General features: G+C 41.6%; 1 protein-coding gene across 4 annotated transcripts in view; it reads right to left on the reverse strand.

Moving 5' to 3' along the window:
* Positions 1-12,718, reverse strand: part of MAST2 (microtubule associated serine/threonine kinase 2) — a 179,002-nt gene extending 166,284 nt beyond the window's left edge. For 3 of the 4 annotated variants that reach the window (XM_081055907.1, XM_081055905.1, XM_081055909.1), the window contains exon 1: positions 12,202-12,711. In XM_081055907.1, coding sequence (XP_080912033.1) covers positions 12,202-12,393 — 192 coding nt within the window. In that variant the 5' untranslated portion in view covers positions 12,394-12,711. Of the gene's footprint in view, positions 1-12,201 lie in introns of all 4 variants that reach the window. The other variant, XM_081055906.1, reaches the window with a different exon arrangement.
* Between the last annotated feature and the right edge of the window lie 3,562 nt (positions 12,719-16,280).

Below are 16,280 nucleotides of genomic sequence, written 5' to 3' on the forward strand. Positions count from 1 at the left end.
CTGAATGTACTAAATGTCACTACTGTAAATTTTGTTAAGTGCATTTTACCATAATTTAAAAAGTCAAAGCACATGGGGAGGTGGGTTCTCTAGGGCCACCATTCCTTCCAGGAGCCTATCAAAGTGAGAATAGCTGAGACCCAGTGACCTTTCTCTCTGGCATCTCTTTGGCTTCTTCCTGGCTGGTTTCCTCTTCCACATGGCTGGACTGACAAAGTAAGAAAACCCTTAGGACAGCTCTCACTAGCCACCAAGACCTGAAGGTGTGGGGGTTGCCAGAGACTAGTTCTGCCACAGGCAGAGGAAAACAAGCTTTTCCAGATCTGGCTATTCTTAGGAAAAGGCCTTCCTTTAAGGAAAAGGCCTTTCTTTACTTGCATTCAAAATGGTTATTATCCAAAACTCTGTGGGCTTACAAAGAATGAAAGGAGATATGGTTCCAGGTTGTCCATACTCAATATAAGATTTCTACATAGTTCAAGCTGAGGACTACACTGGGGTTTGAAGCCTATGGTAGACACTAGCTAGATGTTGACCAAACATAATTCGCCTTCCTCCTGTGCACAATCTAGATGACATTTCCCAGCCCTCTAGCAGTTAGGCATGGCCCTGTGACTGAATTCTGGCAATGGAATATTGGTGGAAGTCATTAAGCCATTCCCAGACCTGGCCCATCAAAACCTCCCACAAGATCCCCACTTGCCTCAGGCGACCTTGGAAGCCATGTGTAGAAAATGACAGAGCCTCCATTAGTCTGGGTTCTGTGGAATGCAGCTATCACAGCAACTCATACTTTAGTATAAAAAACTACTAGCATTACTCTTACTGGTCAAAGGCAAGACTCAGGTGTTCCTGAGTCACCTGAACAAAATCATGTTGGTACTGTGTTTCCTCCAAAATAAGGCCTAGCCCAACCATCAGCTCTAATGCATCTCTTGGAGCAAAACTTAATATAAGACCCGGTCTTATATTATACAAGACCCGGTATTATATCATGTTATGTTATATTATACCCAGTCTTATATTAAAATAAGACCCCGTCTTATATTATATTATATAAGACCCAGTCTTATAAGACAGGATATTACATTATATTATATAAAACCTGGGTCTTACATTAAAGTAAGACCCAGGTCTTATATTAATTTTAGCTCCAAAAGATGCATTAGAGCTGATGGTCCAGCTAGGTCTTATTTTCAGGGAAACACGGTATCATTTCTCTGAAATAACTTAAGGAATTTTTAAAAATTAATATCCACTATTTCTAAATTCTGCTTTTGAAAACATTTCTTAAGGCCTCAAATAGTCATGAAAATTAGAAGACCTAACATTACTATGTTACCTCTGCTTTGCTTAAATACAGGCAGAGAAATTATGTGGCTTGTTAATCTCCAACAAATTAAGGGTTAAAGGATTTGTACATCTATCTATCTGCTACTCAGGTTCACTGGTAGGAAGTATTCTACATTACAGTTGGTACAACTAAAATATCATAGAATTTTAAAACATGGTCTCCTCCTTGGCCTGAGTTTGTTCTTAATCATATTCTAAAACGTAGGGAGATTATACTATCTTCTAAGCCAGTTACTTCACCAATCAATCCATAAAAGTTTCCACAAAGGGAAAAATGCACAAATTAAAGTCTTCATTTCAAGATGAACAAAGTGTAAAACCAGTTCGATAACACCAACAAACCAAAGGTCAAGACATATTTTTTCTTATTATATTTATTTCTAAAACCAGATGAGAACACTAAAAAATATGCACTCTATTTTCACACATTCTGTGCATGTACCTTAAAAATATAATGATAATTAATCATTATTGAGCACTTCTTGGTATCAGGCTTTGTAATAAGTGTTTTACATGAATTAATTTATTAAATCCTCACAATAACGCTATGAAATAGGTATATTATCTCTATTATTTATGTGGAATAATTAAGGCTTAGAAAACTTCAGTAACTTGCCTCAGGTCACAGAGTTAGAATTTGAAGTCAGAAAATGACTCAATCTTAATCGCTATATTTTCACTCAGAAGTATTTATTTAGAATCTTCTATATACAATTCTAGAAGCTAAAGATAGTGAGAAAAGCAAACTCAAATTCCTCCCTTCATATAATCTAATGTGGAAGAATGACAATAAACAACAAATATGTGACAGTGACAGGTGAATAAATAAAAGACATGAATTTTTAAAAAAGGAAAGAGAATAAGAGTGGTTTTTTGTTTAAAGTTGAGTGGACTTTTTTTATTTTTTTATTGGGGTAGGGGTATAGGACTTTATTGGGGAACAGTGTGTACTTCCAGGACTTTATTCCAAGTCAACTTGTTTTTTTGTTTGTTTTTTTTGTTTTTTTTTTTGAGCCCACTGGCCCATGTGGGAATCGAACCGGCAGCCTTCGGAGTTAGGAGCACAGAGCTCTAACCGCCTGCGCCACAGGGCCGGCCCCCCAAGTCAACTTGTTGTCCTTTCAATCTTAGTTGTGGAGGATGCCGTTCAGCTTCAAGTTGTTGTCCTTTCAGTCTTAGTTGTGGAGGGCACAGCTCAGCTCCAGGTCCAGTTGTCGTTGCTAGTTTCAGGGGGCACAGCCCACCATCCCTTGCGGGAGTCGAACCGGCAACCTTATGGTTGAGAGGATATGCTCCAACCAACTGAGCCATCCGGGAGTTCAGCGGCAGCTCAGCTCAAGGTACCGTGTTCAATCTTAGTTGCAGGGGGTGCTGCCCACCATCCCTTGAGGGACTCAAAGAATTGAACTGGCAATCTTGTGGTTTAGAGCCCACTGGCCCATGTGGGAATCAAACCGGCAGCCTTCGGAGTTAGGAGCATGGAGGTCTAACCACCTGAGCCAGCGGGCCAGCCCTAAGAGTGTTATTTTTAAAAGCTTGGTCAAGGAAGTCCTCTTTGAGGAGATATCCCAACAGAGAGCTAACTAAAATAAGGAAGCCAGCCATATAAGTATATTAGGAAAAAGAACATCTCAGGTAGAGAAAACTATCAAGTGTAGAAGTCCTCAAATAATAATTTTTAAAATGTCATCAGGTAGCAGCATACTTAATAAACTGGAGACCATCGAGGCAGCCAGTGTGACTAGAGCTCAATGAACAAGAAGAGTAGAAGGAAATGAGGTTAGAGAAGGCCAAAAACCAGATTATGTAGAATCTTAGAGGACAAAGCAAGCACTTTGGATTCTGATCTAAATTGTAATGGACAGTCACTGGGGGTTTTGAGTAGGGGTGACACTTTGATTTAAGCTTTTACAGGATGATAATGATCTTGCTATGCGCAAAATACCACATGGGGGAAGGGGAGGGGTGGGGGGTAAGGGGAACCAACAGAATAGAACCAGGAAGACCAGTTAGGAGTTTTACAGTAATCCAGATGAAAGATGATGAACTAAGATTAGGGTAGTGATGGAGCTAGGGATAAATTTCATGCAATCTGAATGTAGCACCAACCAGACCTAATGGGCTGAATGTGAAATATGAGGTCAAGAAAAAAATCAAAGACAACTTCCAAGTTTTGGTCTGAGTAAATCAGAGTATGGTAGTACCATTTATTGACCTGGAAAAGACTGAGTAAGAAGGAGACTGGGAAGAAAAAAATCAAGAGTTCAGTTTTGGACACATTAAATTTAAGAGGTCTATTAGCTATGCAAATAGAAATATTACATAGACAACTGAAAAGAAGAGTCTACAGCTCAGAAGGTCAAGACTAGAGAAATAAATGTGGGAATCACCAGCACACAGATGGAACATAAGCAATGCAATCTGATGAAACTACACCAGGAGGGAGACTACTGTAGAAGCAGATTAAAGACTCAACCCTCTAAAGTACCAGTGAGATAGGAAGAAAACCAAGACAGTATGGTCCCAGAAACCAAATGATGGGATGATCAACCATGTCAAATACAACAGGTCAAGTGAGATGAAGACTTCAAACTAGCCATTGGTTTTGGCCAATGATGACCTTGGCATAAGTGTTTCAGTGCAATGATGGAGATAAAAGCCTGACTGGAGTGGGTTCAAGAAAGAAGAGGGGAGAGGAAATGAAAGCAAACGATATGAACAACTCTTTCAAGTAGTTTTGTTATAAAAAGGAGTACTCTCCTACTCATAGACAATTATTTCATATCACTAGCTCTTCTGCCTTAATTACTTACTGTAAAGAGCCTCCTAACTGGTCTCTCTGTTTCCACATAACCATTTAGCCTCAAAACAGTAGCCAAATATATCAGATTAAAATGCATGTTAGCTCACGTGATTCCTCTGCTCAAAACTCTTCAATGGCTTCCTATCTTATTCATTGTAAAAGTTGAAATCCTTACAACTACCTATAAGATTTTTCATAATCTGAAATTCTCCACCATCCAGCCCTCCTCCCCCCACTTTTCCCCTCTCAGCTCATCTACCATTCTGCCTTTCATTCACTCCATCCTAGCCACAATGGCCTCCTTGCTGTCCTCAAACACCAATTTTAGAGGTAGCAGAATGTTTCTAGTCTAGGATACTTCCTATTCCCTCTACCAAGTATGTCCTTCTCCCAAGTAATCTAATAATCTAAATGCCACTATCTCTTATCCTTCTGGTCTTTACTCAAATATCTCATTCCAAAGAGATGCCTTTCCTGATTACACAATTTAAAATTATAATCCTCTATCATTGTACATTCCCCTTCCCTGCTTTATTTTCTTCATAGATATTTATCATCATATAACATACTACATATATTACTTATTTTCAGTGCTGTAATCCCAAGAGTACTCAAAAAAAAAAAAAAAACTTGTTGAATCAAAGAATGAATAAATGAGGGGAAGTACAGGATTAACGAAGTTTTTTTAAGATGGGTAATATTATAGCATGTTTATATGTTGATGAAAATCACCAATATTAAAGAAAAACTAATGATTCTGGAATATGAAGGAATAATTGCTAGAACGAAACCCTTACATAGATGAAGGGGTTGGCCTTACACAGGAGTAGGAACAGCTTATCTACAGTAATAGAGGGCAAATGTGGGTACAGATACCGGTAGGTTGGATGATTTGTAAGGGGACCTTGCGGAAGTTCTCTTCGGATTATCTTTTATCCCCCAGTGAAACAGGAAGCAAAAACTGAGAGTAAAGATGACAAAGAATGCTGGAGGTCTGAAGACAAAAAAAGATTAAATTATCATTTAAGAGTGAATGGACTAGGGAAACATTATAAAATTGACAGTCAGTGTTGACAGACTCCTTGAGTTTCCTAATCACAAATTCTGAAGTCAGCATGGTTATTTTTCTTCAGCCACATTCAACTGCTTAAATACAGGTGCAGAACAGGCAGAATTAGTTTAATTCTGGGTAGAATTTTGTCAAGCACGTGTGAAAGAAGGGGAACGAGGTAAAGGAACTGAAGGTACATACACAGGAATGATTATGATAGCTCACGAAATGTTGAGTAAGGAGGAAAGTAGAGGCATGAGGTGATTGACAATGAAAAGATGATTTTAAAAATATAAAAGATCAATAGGCTGGAGGTTCCAAAGAGCTTGAACAATTTTAGGAGAAGAAATTCTAAATGTTGAACTAGAAAAAGAGAAGCTGATGTGAAGGTCAGAGTGTATGGCAAGTGTGGGGACAGAGCCAGGAGTGCAGTTTCCAGGCTCTCGGCCTCACGTGTAAAGGTGTTGGCTCAGGCAGTGAATGGCCATCAACTGTGATTGCATGGCCATCATCTGTGGCTAGTTGGCCATCAGCTGTAACCAGTAAGCCACTGGCCACTAATATAACTGCTGTGGCTATGCTGGCAGAAAATGGGGGCTAGCAAGAAGATGGTGGCTGAGCCTGCAAGTGGTGCAGTGAGGGTTGCAAACAGTGTGGCTCCTGCTTCCTGTGTCTCCAACCCAGCCTCCAGCGACAGTATAGTGGTACAACTCCCCTATCTATGGCTCCGTGGGTGTTCCTTTTTGGTCTAGCCACATCCTGCGTTCTTATGTGGGAAGAGGGACTAAAGACCCCAGAAGAGACCCCTCCTGTCACCCCGCATGACAGCTCCATCCCTAATTTAATGGACTGCTTGACTGTTTGCTTGGGAACCTACCACCATGTAGTGGAACTGGCGGATGTTTTCTTTTGTGTCTTGACCGACCACCAGAGAATATGTAAGCACCTTGACTGTGAGTCGCTCTTGTTCCAGCATGGTACCCTGAGAGCCCTGGCTGAGTCCAGGAAGTCTGGCTGTGCCCAGAGAGTAGCAGTGCCCTGAGAGGCCCTGGCTGTGCCCAGGGAGGCTGGTGGTACCCTAAGAAGCCCAGGAAGTCTGGCTGTGCCCAGAAGAACTGGTGGTGCCCTGAGAAACCCTGGCTGTGTCCAGAGAGCCTGGCTGTGTCCAGGATATTGCATTCACCTCCAGGCTCCTTGCACAGGGCCCCTTGCAGAAGACGCTTGTCGTGTAGATTATGAGGCAAGACCCTGTAGGGGTGGAGTGTGGGGATAGAGCCAGGGGTGCAGTTTCCAGGCTCTTGGCCTCACGTGGAAAGGTTCTGGCTCAGGTAGTAAATGGCCATCAACTGTGATTGGATGGCCATCAGCTGTGGCTACTTGGCCATCAGCTGTAACCAGTGAGACATTGGCCATTAATATAACTGCTGTGGCTACGCTAGCAAAAAATTGGGGGCTAGCAAGAAGATGGTGGCTGAGCTAGCAAGCGGCAGAGTGAGGGTTCCGGATGGTGTGGCTTGTTTCCTATGTCTCCAACCCAGCTACCAGCGAGAATATAGTGGTATGACTCCCCTATCTATAGCTCCGTAGGTGTTCCTTTTTGGCCTCACCATGTCCTGCGTTCTTAAGTGGGGAGCGGAACCTGAGACCCCACATGACACCCTGAGTGACACCGGTTAACCATTAGCCACTGATAGAACTGCCGTGGCTAAACTAGCAAAGCGTGTGGCGTGGTGGTATGGCGTGGTGGAGTGTGGATGATGGATTGCAGAGAGGTGGATTCCAGCTAGCAAGTGAGGTTGGTTGGCAGAGACAAGTGGACAGCAAGTTGCAGATCGTGTGGCTCCTGCCTCCTGTATCTCCAACCCAGCCGCCAGCGAAAATATAGTGGTGAACCCCCTATCTATGGCTCCGTGGGTATTCTTTTTTGGCCTCGCTATATCTTGCATTCCTATGTGGGGAGCGGGACCAGAGACCCTGCATGACATCCTGCATGACAGACCCGGTCTTATTTTCGGGGAAACATGGTACTAAAGACTTTCTACAGTCTAGGCTCCTTTAGTCTCTTAATTCACTGTCTATGCCTTTAACATCAAGCTCCAGAAATACCAAACTAATTTTAGTTCCCTACACAGAATATGCAGTTTCCCTTCTACGCTCTTTCTGCCCTCTACTTTGCCAATGCACTAACCTTATAGTGCAGAGAGAGGAGATGGTGTTGATGTTCATGAAAATAATTTTGAAAATCTCTCAATGGTGCTGAGGGAATTCTAGGAACTAAAACTGAACTTCATCTTTCTCCATCCTCAAAAGTGTCTCATTTCCTTTACTGTCTATTTCTATCATACTACCATTATTACTCAAATCACCAAATTCAAAATATTTGAATCATTTTCTCTTTGTTCAGTAATTAATTACTTAGACCTATTGTAAACAAAGTATTATACATCTACTATAATTCACTATGCATTGTAGTAGATAAAATGATGATAAAGTTCCTAGTTTACAAAATAAAAGCTGAAATAATACAAATGAATAGAAAACAGAAGTAATAAAACATTGATTCATTCATCGGTTCATTCAGCAAATATTTATTCAGAAACTACTACACACCTAGGAATGGATAAAACAATGTGTTACAGAAACAACATAATATAAGAATATTTATTAAGTATCTATCTACTATGTGCTTTCTAATCATTATTTCATTTAATCTCATAGAACCCAAGCTTTCACTTTTTGGATTATGGAAGTTTGAGAATCGGAATTTCAGAAGATTCAAGTTTACTGAAGCCCAATCAAGGATCCTCTTTGGATCCCACACGAAAAAACACTTTACAGAACAGTTTCTGTGGCACTTGAGTTAGACCTGGAAGCTTGAATACAATTTTAATGGGCAGAGAAGAAAAACCTTTTCAGATAGATGATCAATTAAAATAAGAATATGAAAGTACCTAGAAATAAACAAATATTTACTGAATGCCCATTACGTACCAGTTAAAACACTAAAGGCTGGGGATACACTGATGAATAAGACAGCCTCTGGGTTTTTTTCTCTGATGAGAGACTGAGAACCAAATAGGACACTCAATGAACAAATATCTATTTCAAGCACCAGCATATATCTATGTTTCTAATATATATTCAGACTAAAAACTATGTTTCTAATACCATATTAGGCCTTAAATATGCAACATTAAATGAAACAGTGTGGGCCTCAAAGAACTTATTAATGAGAGCAAGAGCGAGAGAAGACAATTTCAATAATTAATGCAATCATGGAGACAAAGCTAAGTCTTGGGAACCGAGAGAAGAGACATCTAACTGATTCTTCTAGTAAAAAGTGGTTAAGTATCAAGTAGACCTTGAATGCCAAGCTCTTCAGACTTTATTTTATGGGTAATAGAAGCTAATGAAGATTTCTGAAGATTAAAAAAATGAAATGATCATTTAACAAATATTTATCACTGGAGCTCAGCTAGGCAATGAGTTTTAATCTTTTTTCTTAATAGAATGCAGAATAAATTAGAGGTTAAAAGACAAAAAGCAGAATAAATGCAGCTAAGGTATTACAACAACCAAAACAAAAATTTATAAACGCTGAGTTAAGGTGATAACTGAGAATAAAGATGAGAACAATATCAAGACGGCAGAATCAGCAGAGCTTGGATAAGGGGATCAAGGAAGAAGGAGAAGTCAAAGACCATGTATACAATTTCAAGTTTGATGACAAAGAAAGGAGGAGAGAGGGAAAGAGGAAGGGAGGGAGGGAGGGAGGAAAAAAGGGAGTAAGGGAAAGAGAAAGGAAGGAAAGAAGGAAAGACATAGGGAGAAGCACATTTCAAAGAAGAAATAATGGATTCTATTTTCATGATACAATAAGCTACTGACCTTCTAGAGATTCAAGTCCTGCATCCTGTTCAGAACTTATTCCTAAAAACCAGCATACCCTGTTTTCCCGAAAATAAGACCAAACTGGACAATCAGCTCTAATGAGTCTTTTGGAGCAAAAATTAATATAAGACACGCGTCTTATATTACAGTAAAATAAGACCCGGGTCTTATATTAATTTTTGCTCCAAAAGACGCATTAGAGCTGATTGTCTGGCTAGGTCTTGTTTTTGGAGAAACATGGTAGTATAAAGTATAACAAACATTATTACTCCATGTCATGAGAAATGGGAAACAAAGTCATTTGTGAAAAGTAGATGCTTGTTGATCAGCTAGGCTCTTAACTCCCTGAATGAATGGAATCCATTCAGCCACTAACAGACACAACTGAAATTTTCACCTTCTCAAAATCAGATAATTACAAGTTATAGCCTTTCAAGGACACTATCAAATTATAAAAATCACAAATGTTAAGATTGCAAATGCTGAAAGTCTATGGTGGAAACATTAAGCACAGAGATGGAAATGCACAGCTAAGCAACAAGGTCAGGCCTAGAGACTCGTATCACTCTACAAGAAAGTTCTATGACACAATGCCATGAATAAAGAGGCCCACAGACCCTTGTTCCACATCCTAAGCACTTGCCACAAATAGGGAAGCCCACTAAAAAACAGTACAATAAAGGAAAGAGCTAAGGACAGTGGATATTATCCTCAATGAACATTTAGGGGACAGGAAGAGAGAACAAAAAAGGCACACAGGAAGCAAAGAAATAGGAGTGGAATGGACATTATGACAAAAGACGAAAAAAATATCAAGAAGGAACACATGGTCAATAGTGACAAATACTCATAGTTCATAGAGGTCAAAGAGGGTGAAGACTGGGGAAAGACCATCAGATTAATCATGTAAAGGTCCCCGGGACTGCCATATATGTCTGTGTAATTCTTTCACAATGAAAACTTTTCACAAGTAACCATGCATTATTTAATTTGAAGAAGACGTTTTAGTATACATCATGGTATAGTCACACAGTGGAAAACTACACAGCAATGAAAAAGAATTCACTATTTCTACAAGCAACAACATAGATGAATCTCACAAATATGATCTGAATGAAAGAATCTAGTCACAAAAGAGTACAAACTGTATGATTCCATTTATATGAAGCTCAAGAAGTGGCAAAACGAACCCATACTGATGAAGGTAGAGAAATTGGTTACCTTTGGAGGAGGGTAATAACTGGAAGAAAACACAAAGGAGCATTCTAGGGTACTAAAATGTTCTACATCTTGATCTCAGTAGTGGCCACATGGGTGTAATCGTCCTGTAAAAATTCATGGGCTGAATGAACCTGTGATTTGTACACTGTATTCAAGTCATACCTCAATAAGAAAAAAAGTAAATAAACAAACAAAGTTATTGGTGCCCTGGAAGATATTAGTTTTGGGAGAATTTAAGTGTAGAAGCCAAACCACAATATGAGAAATGTACACAAGGTAAGGAAGCTGAGACAGTGAACATAGACTCATTTTTCAAGAAGGTGGCTGGTGAAGCAAAGAAGAGATAACAAACTGGCTTAGGTGGGTTACAAAACTCAAGGAAACTGTTTTGTTTTTATTTGAGGTTTAAGACAAAGAGAAAATAACATACATAACAAGGGCAAATGAGACTGGATGAAATCAAGAACATAAGTAAAGGGATTAGCCTCAGAGAGGGGGATAATAATTCTTTCTCTGAGACTGAAAGTAAAGGATGAGTGAACACAAAAATCCTGATATAAAGAAGAGGGGGGAAAATCAAGTAACCCTTAACTCTTTGGTGACACATGTAATAAAATCAATTGGACCAGGTAAATTGAGTCAGAAAAGGATCTGGGCTTTAAATAAAATTTTTAAAGTTTCAAATAAGTACCGTAAAAAATATAAAGGGCAAGCATGAAGGGGAAAATTACAGCAATAGGACAATGCTCAGTGGCCTGAAAGCAAGGGCAGAGATAACGGATGGGCAGTCTACTCAGGGCTGGGTGGAGAATAAAAGGTGAAAAGAACAAAGGGGGGAAAATCCAAGTGCTAGCATGTGCATCACTGAAACTATATAACAAGGAATGGTATCTAAGGAAAACACTTATTTAACTGATAAGAGGCAGGAGACCTAACAGACATCTTGAAAAATTCAAAGATGAAGTCACTAGAGTCTCAAGTGCAAAAGGAAAGCTGTCACTAGAGTTCATTACTACAGAACATTTTTCTGCATTTCCCACAAGATCCAAGACCATACATTCTCCTTTCACTGAACTTCCTACAGTTACTAGTGGCAACTTCTTCTACCTGATAAAACCGACCTTTACTCCCCTACTTCTAAATACACCTACACTTGATTAATAAATTACGTAAACACACCTATCCACTCAGAAACTACATGAATATTTTTACACTGCTTTCTATCTGTGTTTTCCCATCAAGGTGTTTTCAGTGGAAAACTCCTAGAAGGCAGTTCGTATCTATGAATTCCCTGTTCACAGCATTAGGCTGGGGATTGCACACATGCAGGTGTTTTAAAAAGTGCTTTCTCATGAAATAGTTACTAAGGAGAACCTAAAGATTCTGAACACACTCCTACAAGACTATAATGATGGCTAAATCAGAGAATGCTTAGGAATGACATCTGTTTTTATAACTGTCGAGACCACCTCTAGAAAACATTACATTTACTGTATCACATTGACTTTCCCTACCTTACACTGTTTATCCCTCTGGATAACTTCTCAATAACCCTTTACTAGGCCTATTCTTTGCAGTTCATTTACTCCGAGCCCACATTCTAGCGTCCCTTTTTCCCATCCAGAACCCCTGACTACAAACGCCCATAGGACCATTTTTCATCCCTTTATTCCCCCATTTCCCATTCACCCCAGGCCATCACTTCCATTTCTCCACTCCCCATTTTTCTGCCTCTCCAGACCTCCCATTCCTCCTACGGAACCACTCAGTCCCCACCCCTCAAATGCCCTAGCCCGTCTTCCCGCCTGAGATCCCCCTCCCCCACCGCTTCCATTCAGGCTCCACCACCATCCTTTCCCTCCTCGACCCTGGCCCACCCTACCTGCTCCTTGACCTCGGGCCCCGGCCCCATGGGCCCGGTCCGCTCCTCCAGTCGCTGCCTCCCGGGCGGCGCTCGTCGGCGCGGGGGCAAGGGCTGGGGCTGGGGTAGCTCCGTCGCTCGCTGAACCCCATCCTCCCTGCGGGCGGGCGGCGGCGGCGGCTGAGGTCGGTCGCGACAGCGGCTCCGCTTCATATCTGCGGCTGGGCCCCGCGGGCGTTAACCCCGCGACTGTCCTGGTCCTGCTCGGCACCGGGCCGCAGCGCTACCGCGCCAACCACCGCCCGCAGCCACCATGGCCCGGCGGGCGCCCGAAGCCACCGACCCCAGCTAGCCGCTCCTCCGCGCTTTCTGGAGCCTCAAGCGCCGCGGCCTCCTCCCGTTCCTTACCGAGGCGGCAGCATCGCCGCCGCCTCGTCTTCTCCCACCCTGTATATGCTTGGCCAGCCACCCGCCGCCGCCGCCGCCGGCTCCACAGCCAGCAGCCAGCCCGCCAGCCTCGGGCCGGGCCCCGCCCCTCCCTTCCCCTGGCGCGCGCGCACGCGGAGCGAACCCGCCCGCCACCTCCGGCCGCGCGCGGCTTCCCGCGCACGCGCCAGCGAACGGTCGCGAGAGACCCGCCGGTGGCCCCTCGGTGTGGCGGGGAGAGCGGAAGGGGGCGGGGCTCCCGGGGCGCAGCGGCGGCTGCAGACAGTCATTGATTCTTTCACTCATCCATTCATGAAATTGTGTACTGGGCCAAGGTAAGTGCTAGGGATCCAAAAATGAGTTAGAATTGATCAGTGTATTCAAGGAGCTACTGGGAAAGGGACCACGAGCAGGAAGAAGTCAAAATATACAACGGATGAATAAAATACTAATGTATGCCTTTTTACTGAGCGCCTGCCAACTGTCACCTAATCTTCACATAACACCTTGGAGGTAGGTCTGCTCATTCTCATGTTACAGATAAGAAGACTAAAGTGCAGTGACATGCACCCAGCAAATCAGTGAACAAACTAGGCAAGACCCAATTTCTGGCTTTTCTGTCCCTTTCTACTGTTTCCTGCTGCTTCCAGAAAGTAAGACAGTGTGTGGAAAGTTCTATAAAAGAGGAAGAAGTGATGGTTTCCTTCTGGGTGAAGAGGACAAAAAGGCTTCCGAAAGGATTCCCATGATTCCCCACTTCCCCACTGACAATGAAGTCATCATGTTAAAACCCAGTCCAGCCAGGCCACAGCCAGTAGAGCTGTGGCCTGGGCAGCCTAGCCTGTCACTTCCAGTGACTCATCTGCTCAGCAACGTGGATGTAGTTCAGCACTGTTGGCGTCCTCCTGGCTTCAGCCAGTTTGCCACAACGTTGTATTTTTCACTCTTGTAACTAACCAGAGTTCTTTCCCTGAAGTCTTCACCCGTTTTTCTAGAGCCACGTCCCTGAACCCTTTCTGAGAAGTAATAATAGCTAACATTATAGCATGCCTACTGGATACCAGACACTGTGCATTTAATTCACATATATGCAAATAAGAGGTAAGTTGCATTATTTCCAATTTACAGTTGAGGAAACTGAGGCTCAAGTTATATAACAATGCTCAATATGGAACAGTTAACAAGCAGGGCCAAGACTCAAATCAAAGTCTGTCTGATATGGGAGTCTATACACACAACCAATGTACTCTGTAACTATCAACAGTCTTCTCCTGTACCATATCACCTGTTTCACTTCCTCATCACCATCTATCCAGTTGCCTCAACCAGAAACCTGGAAGTCATCCTAGACTCTTTCCTTACCCTCCCACCCCAACATCAATTAATGAACAAGTCCTGTTGCTTCTGTAACCTTACTATCTCCTCAATCTGTCTCCTTTTTCGATCCCACTGGAACCACCTCAGCTCAACTCTTCTCTCATCTACTTGAGTGGATAAGCTTTCTAACTGGTTCACCTACATCCACTCTTTCTCTTTAAACTCATCTTCCAAAAAGCCTTTACAAGAATTTTACTCCCTTATTTAAAACATGTTACTCCCTTATTTAAAACATGTTACTCCCTTATTTAAAATAGTTAAATGGATTTCCATGACCATCAGATGAAGTCTAAATTTTGGATGGCAAGGCCATCCAAAATCTGGTCTCTGCCTACCTCACCTTCTACTATTAATCCCTGCTGTATTGATTATTTACAGTTATACCAGCTATTTGTAGTTCCCTGCATATCTAGGGTCTGCCACATTCTTGGTTACAAACAATAAAAACAAATTCTGAGTTTCCTAAACCTAAGGGGGAATTGATTGCAAGGCTATATAGAGGGGCTCATACAACTGAACAGAGATTGGAGAAGCAGGCATATGAAACTGGCAGGAAACAAGAAATAAATCCACGGCTATATGGTCAATTAATCACGCATATAACTGTCATGAGTGCCTAGAAGGGCAGTCACCACATTTCAGTCTCTTCCTGAAAGTCAAGGGGATATTAACCCCTCGGCAGGGCTCTACGTCCCTGCGTAGTACTTGTGACACAAGTGGGGAACAAAGTCCTGACACACAGGTTCAGGGTAACACAGCTTTATTTGGGAACCAATGTCCTTCCAGAGGCCAGTGCTCTGGTTAGCACAGAAGGTGATACAGAGTACATAGAATTTAATAACGAACCAAGTCCCAGGGTCAATCGAGGTGGAGAAGGTCACTCGTCCGGGAGAGATGACTGGGCCCATGACAGGTCTGAGGCAAGCTGGTCTTGCAAGGAAGAACTTTGGAGAGTCCTGGAGTATCACGGCTTGCCACTCACACATGACTCTGTCAATGGCCCAGACGAACGTCCCAGAGGATCATTCCCGAGTGTTTCACTCAGAGCCTCGCAGAGAGTCTTAGCCGAAACGCTCAGTCAGACCACTCATGGCATTGCTCTGGAGTTCTGCTTTTATCCTCCTTTTCTTGGACTTGTTTACCTCTTAGGTGATAACCAGAAGTTGTTTTGGTAAACATGTTTATCACTCAATTTTGTTATGCTCTGTTTCACACAAAAACATGTTTTTTACTTCATTCTTATCAGTCTTACACATATATTGCTATATTCCTAGCTCATGTCCCTGCTAGTAAACAACTTGTTTTGCAAACCTCAATCCAACATATATAATACATTTTATATGCTCTACACAGTGACAAAGGAGGCAAGAATATAAAATAGGGTAAAGATAATCTAATAAATGGTGTTGGGAAAACTGTATAGAACATGCCAAAAAAATGAAACTAGGCCACCTTCTTTCAACGTATACAAGAATAAACTCAAAATGTATTAAAAACTTAAATGTAAGACCTGATACCAAGAAACCCCAAGAAGAAAACACAAGCAGTAAGTTCTCTGACATTACTCTTAATAATATTTCTTCTGATATATCTTTTCAGGCAAGGGTAACAAAAGAAAAAATAAACAAATGGGACTACATCAAACTACAAAGTTTTTGCACAGCAAAGGAAACCATCAACAAAACGAAAAGACACCCTACCAATTGAGAGAAGATATTCACCAATGATACATGTGATAAGGGGTTAATATCCAAAATTTATAAAGAATTCACACAACACCAATGAAAACAAACAATCCAATTAAAAACTGGGCAGAAGACCTGAATAGACATTTCTCCAAAGAGAAGATACAGATGGCCAATAGACAAATGAAAAGATGCTCAACATCACTAATCATCAGAGAAAAGCAAATTAAAACAACAATGAGATATCATCCCACACCAGTTAGAATGGCTATCATCAATAAATTAACAAACAAGTGCTGGTGAGGATGTGGAGAAAAGGGAACCCTAATGTACTGTTAGTGGGATTGCAAATTAGTGCAGCGACTATGGAAAACAGTATGGAGTTTCCTCAAAAAAATTAAAAATAGAACTACCTTATCACCCAGCAGTTCCACTTTTGGGTCTTTCTCCGAGGAAATCCAAAACACTAATTAAAAAAGATATATGCATCCCTATGTTCACTGCAGCGTTATTTTCAGTAGCCAAGATATGTGGAAGCAACTTAAGTGCCCATCAATAGACAATTGGATAAAGAAGTGGTACATATATACAAATGGAATATTACTTGGCCAT

This window comes from Rhinolophus hipposideros (assembly GCF_964194185.1).
Source record: "Rhinolophus hipposideros genome assembly, chromosome: 8".
Taxonomy (NCBI): domain Eukaryota; kingdom Metazoa; phylum Chordata; class Mammalia; order Chiroptera; family Rhinolophidae; genus Rhinolophus; species Rhinolophus hipposideros.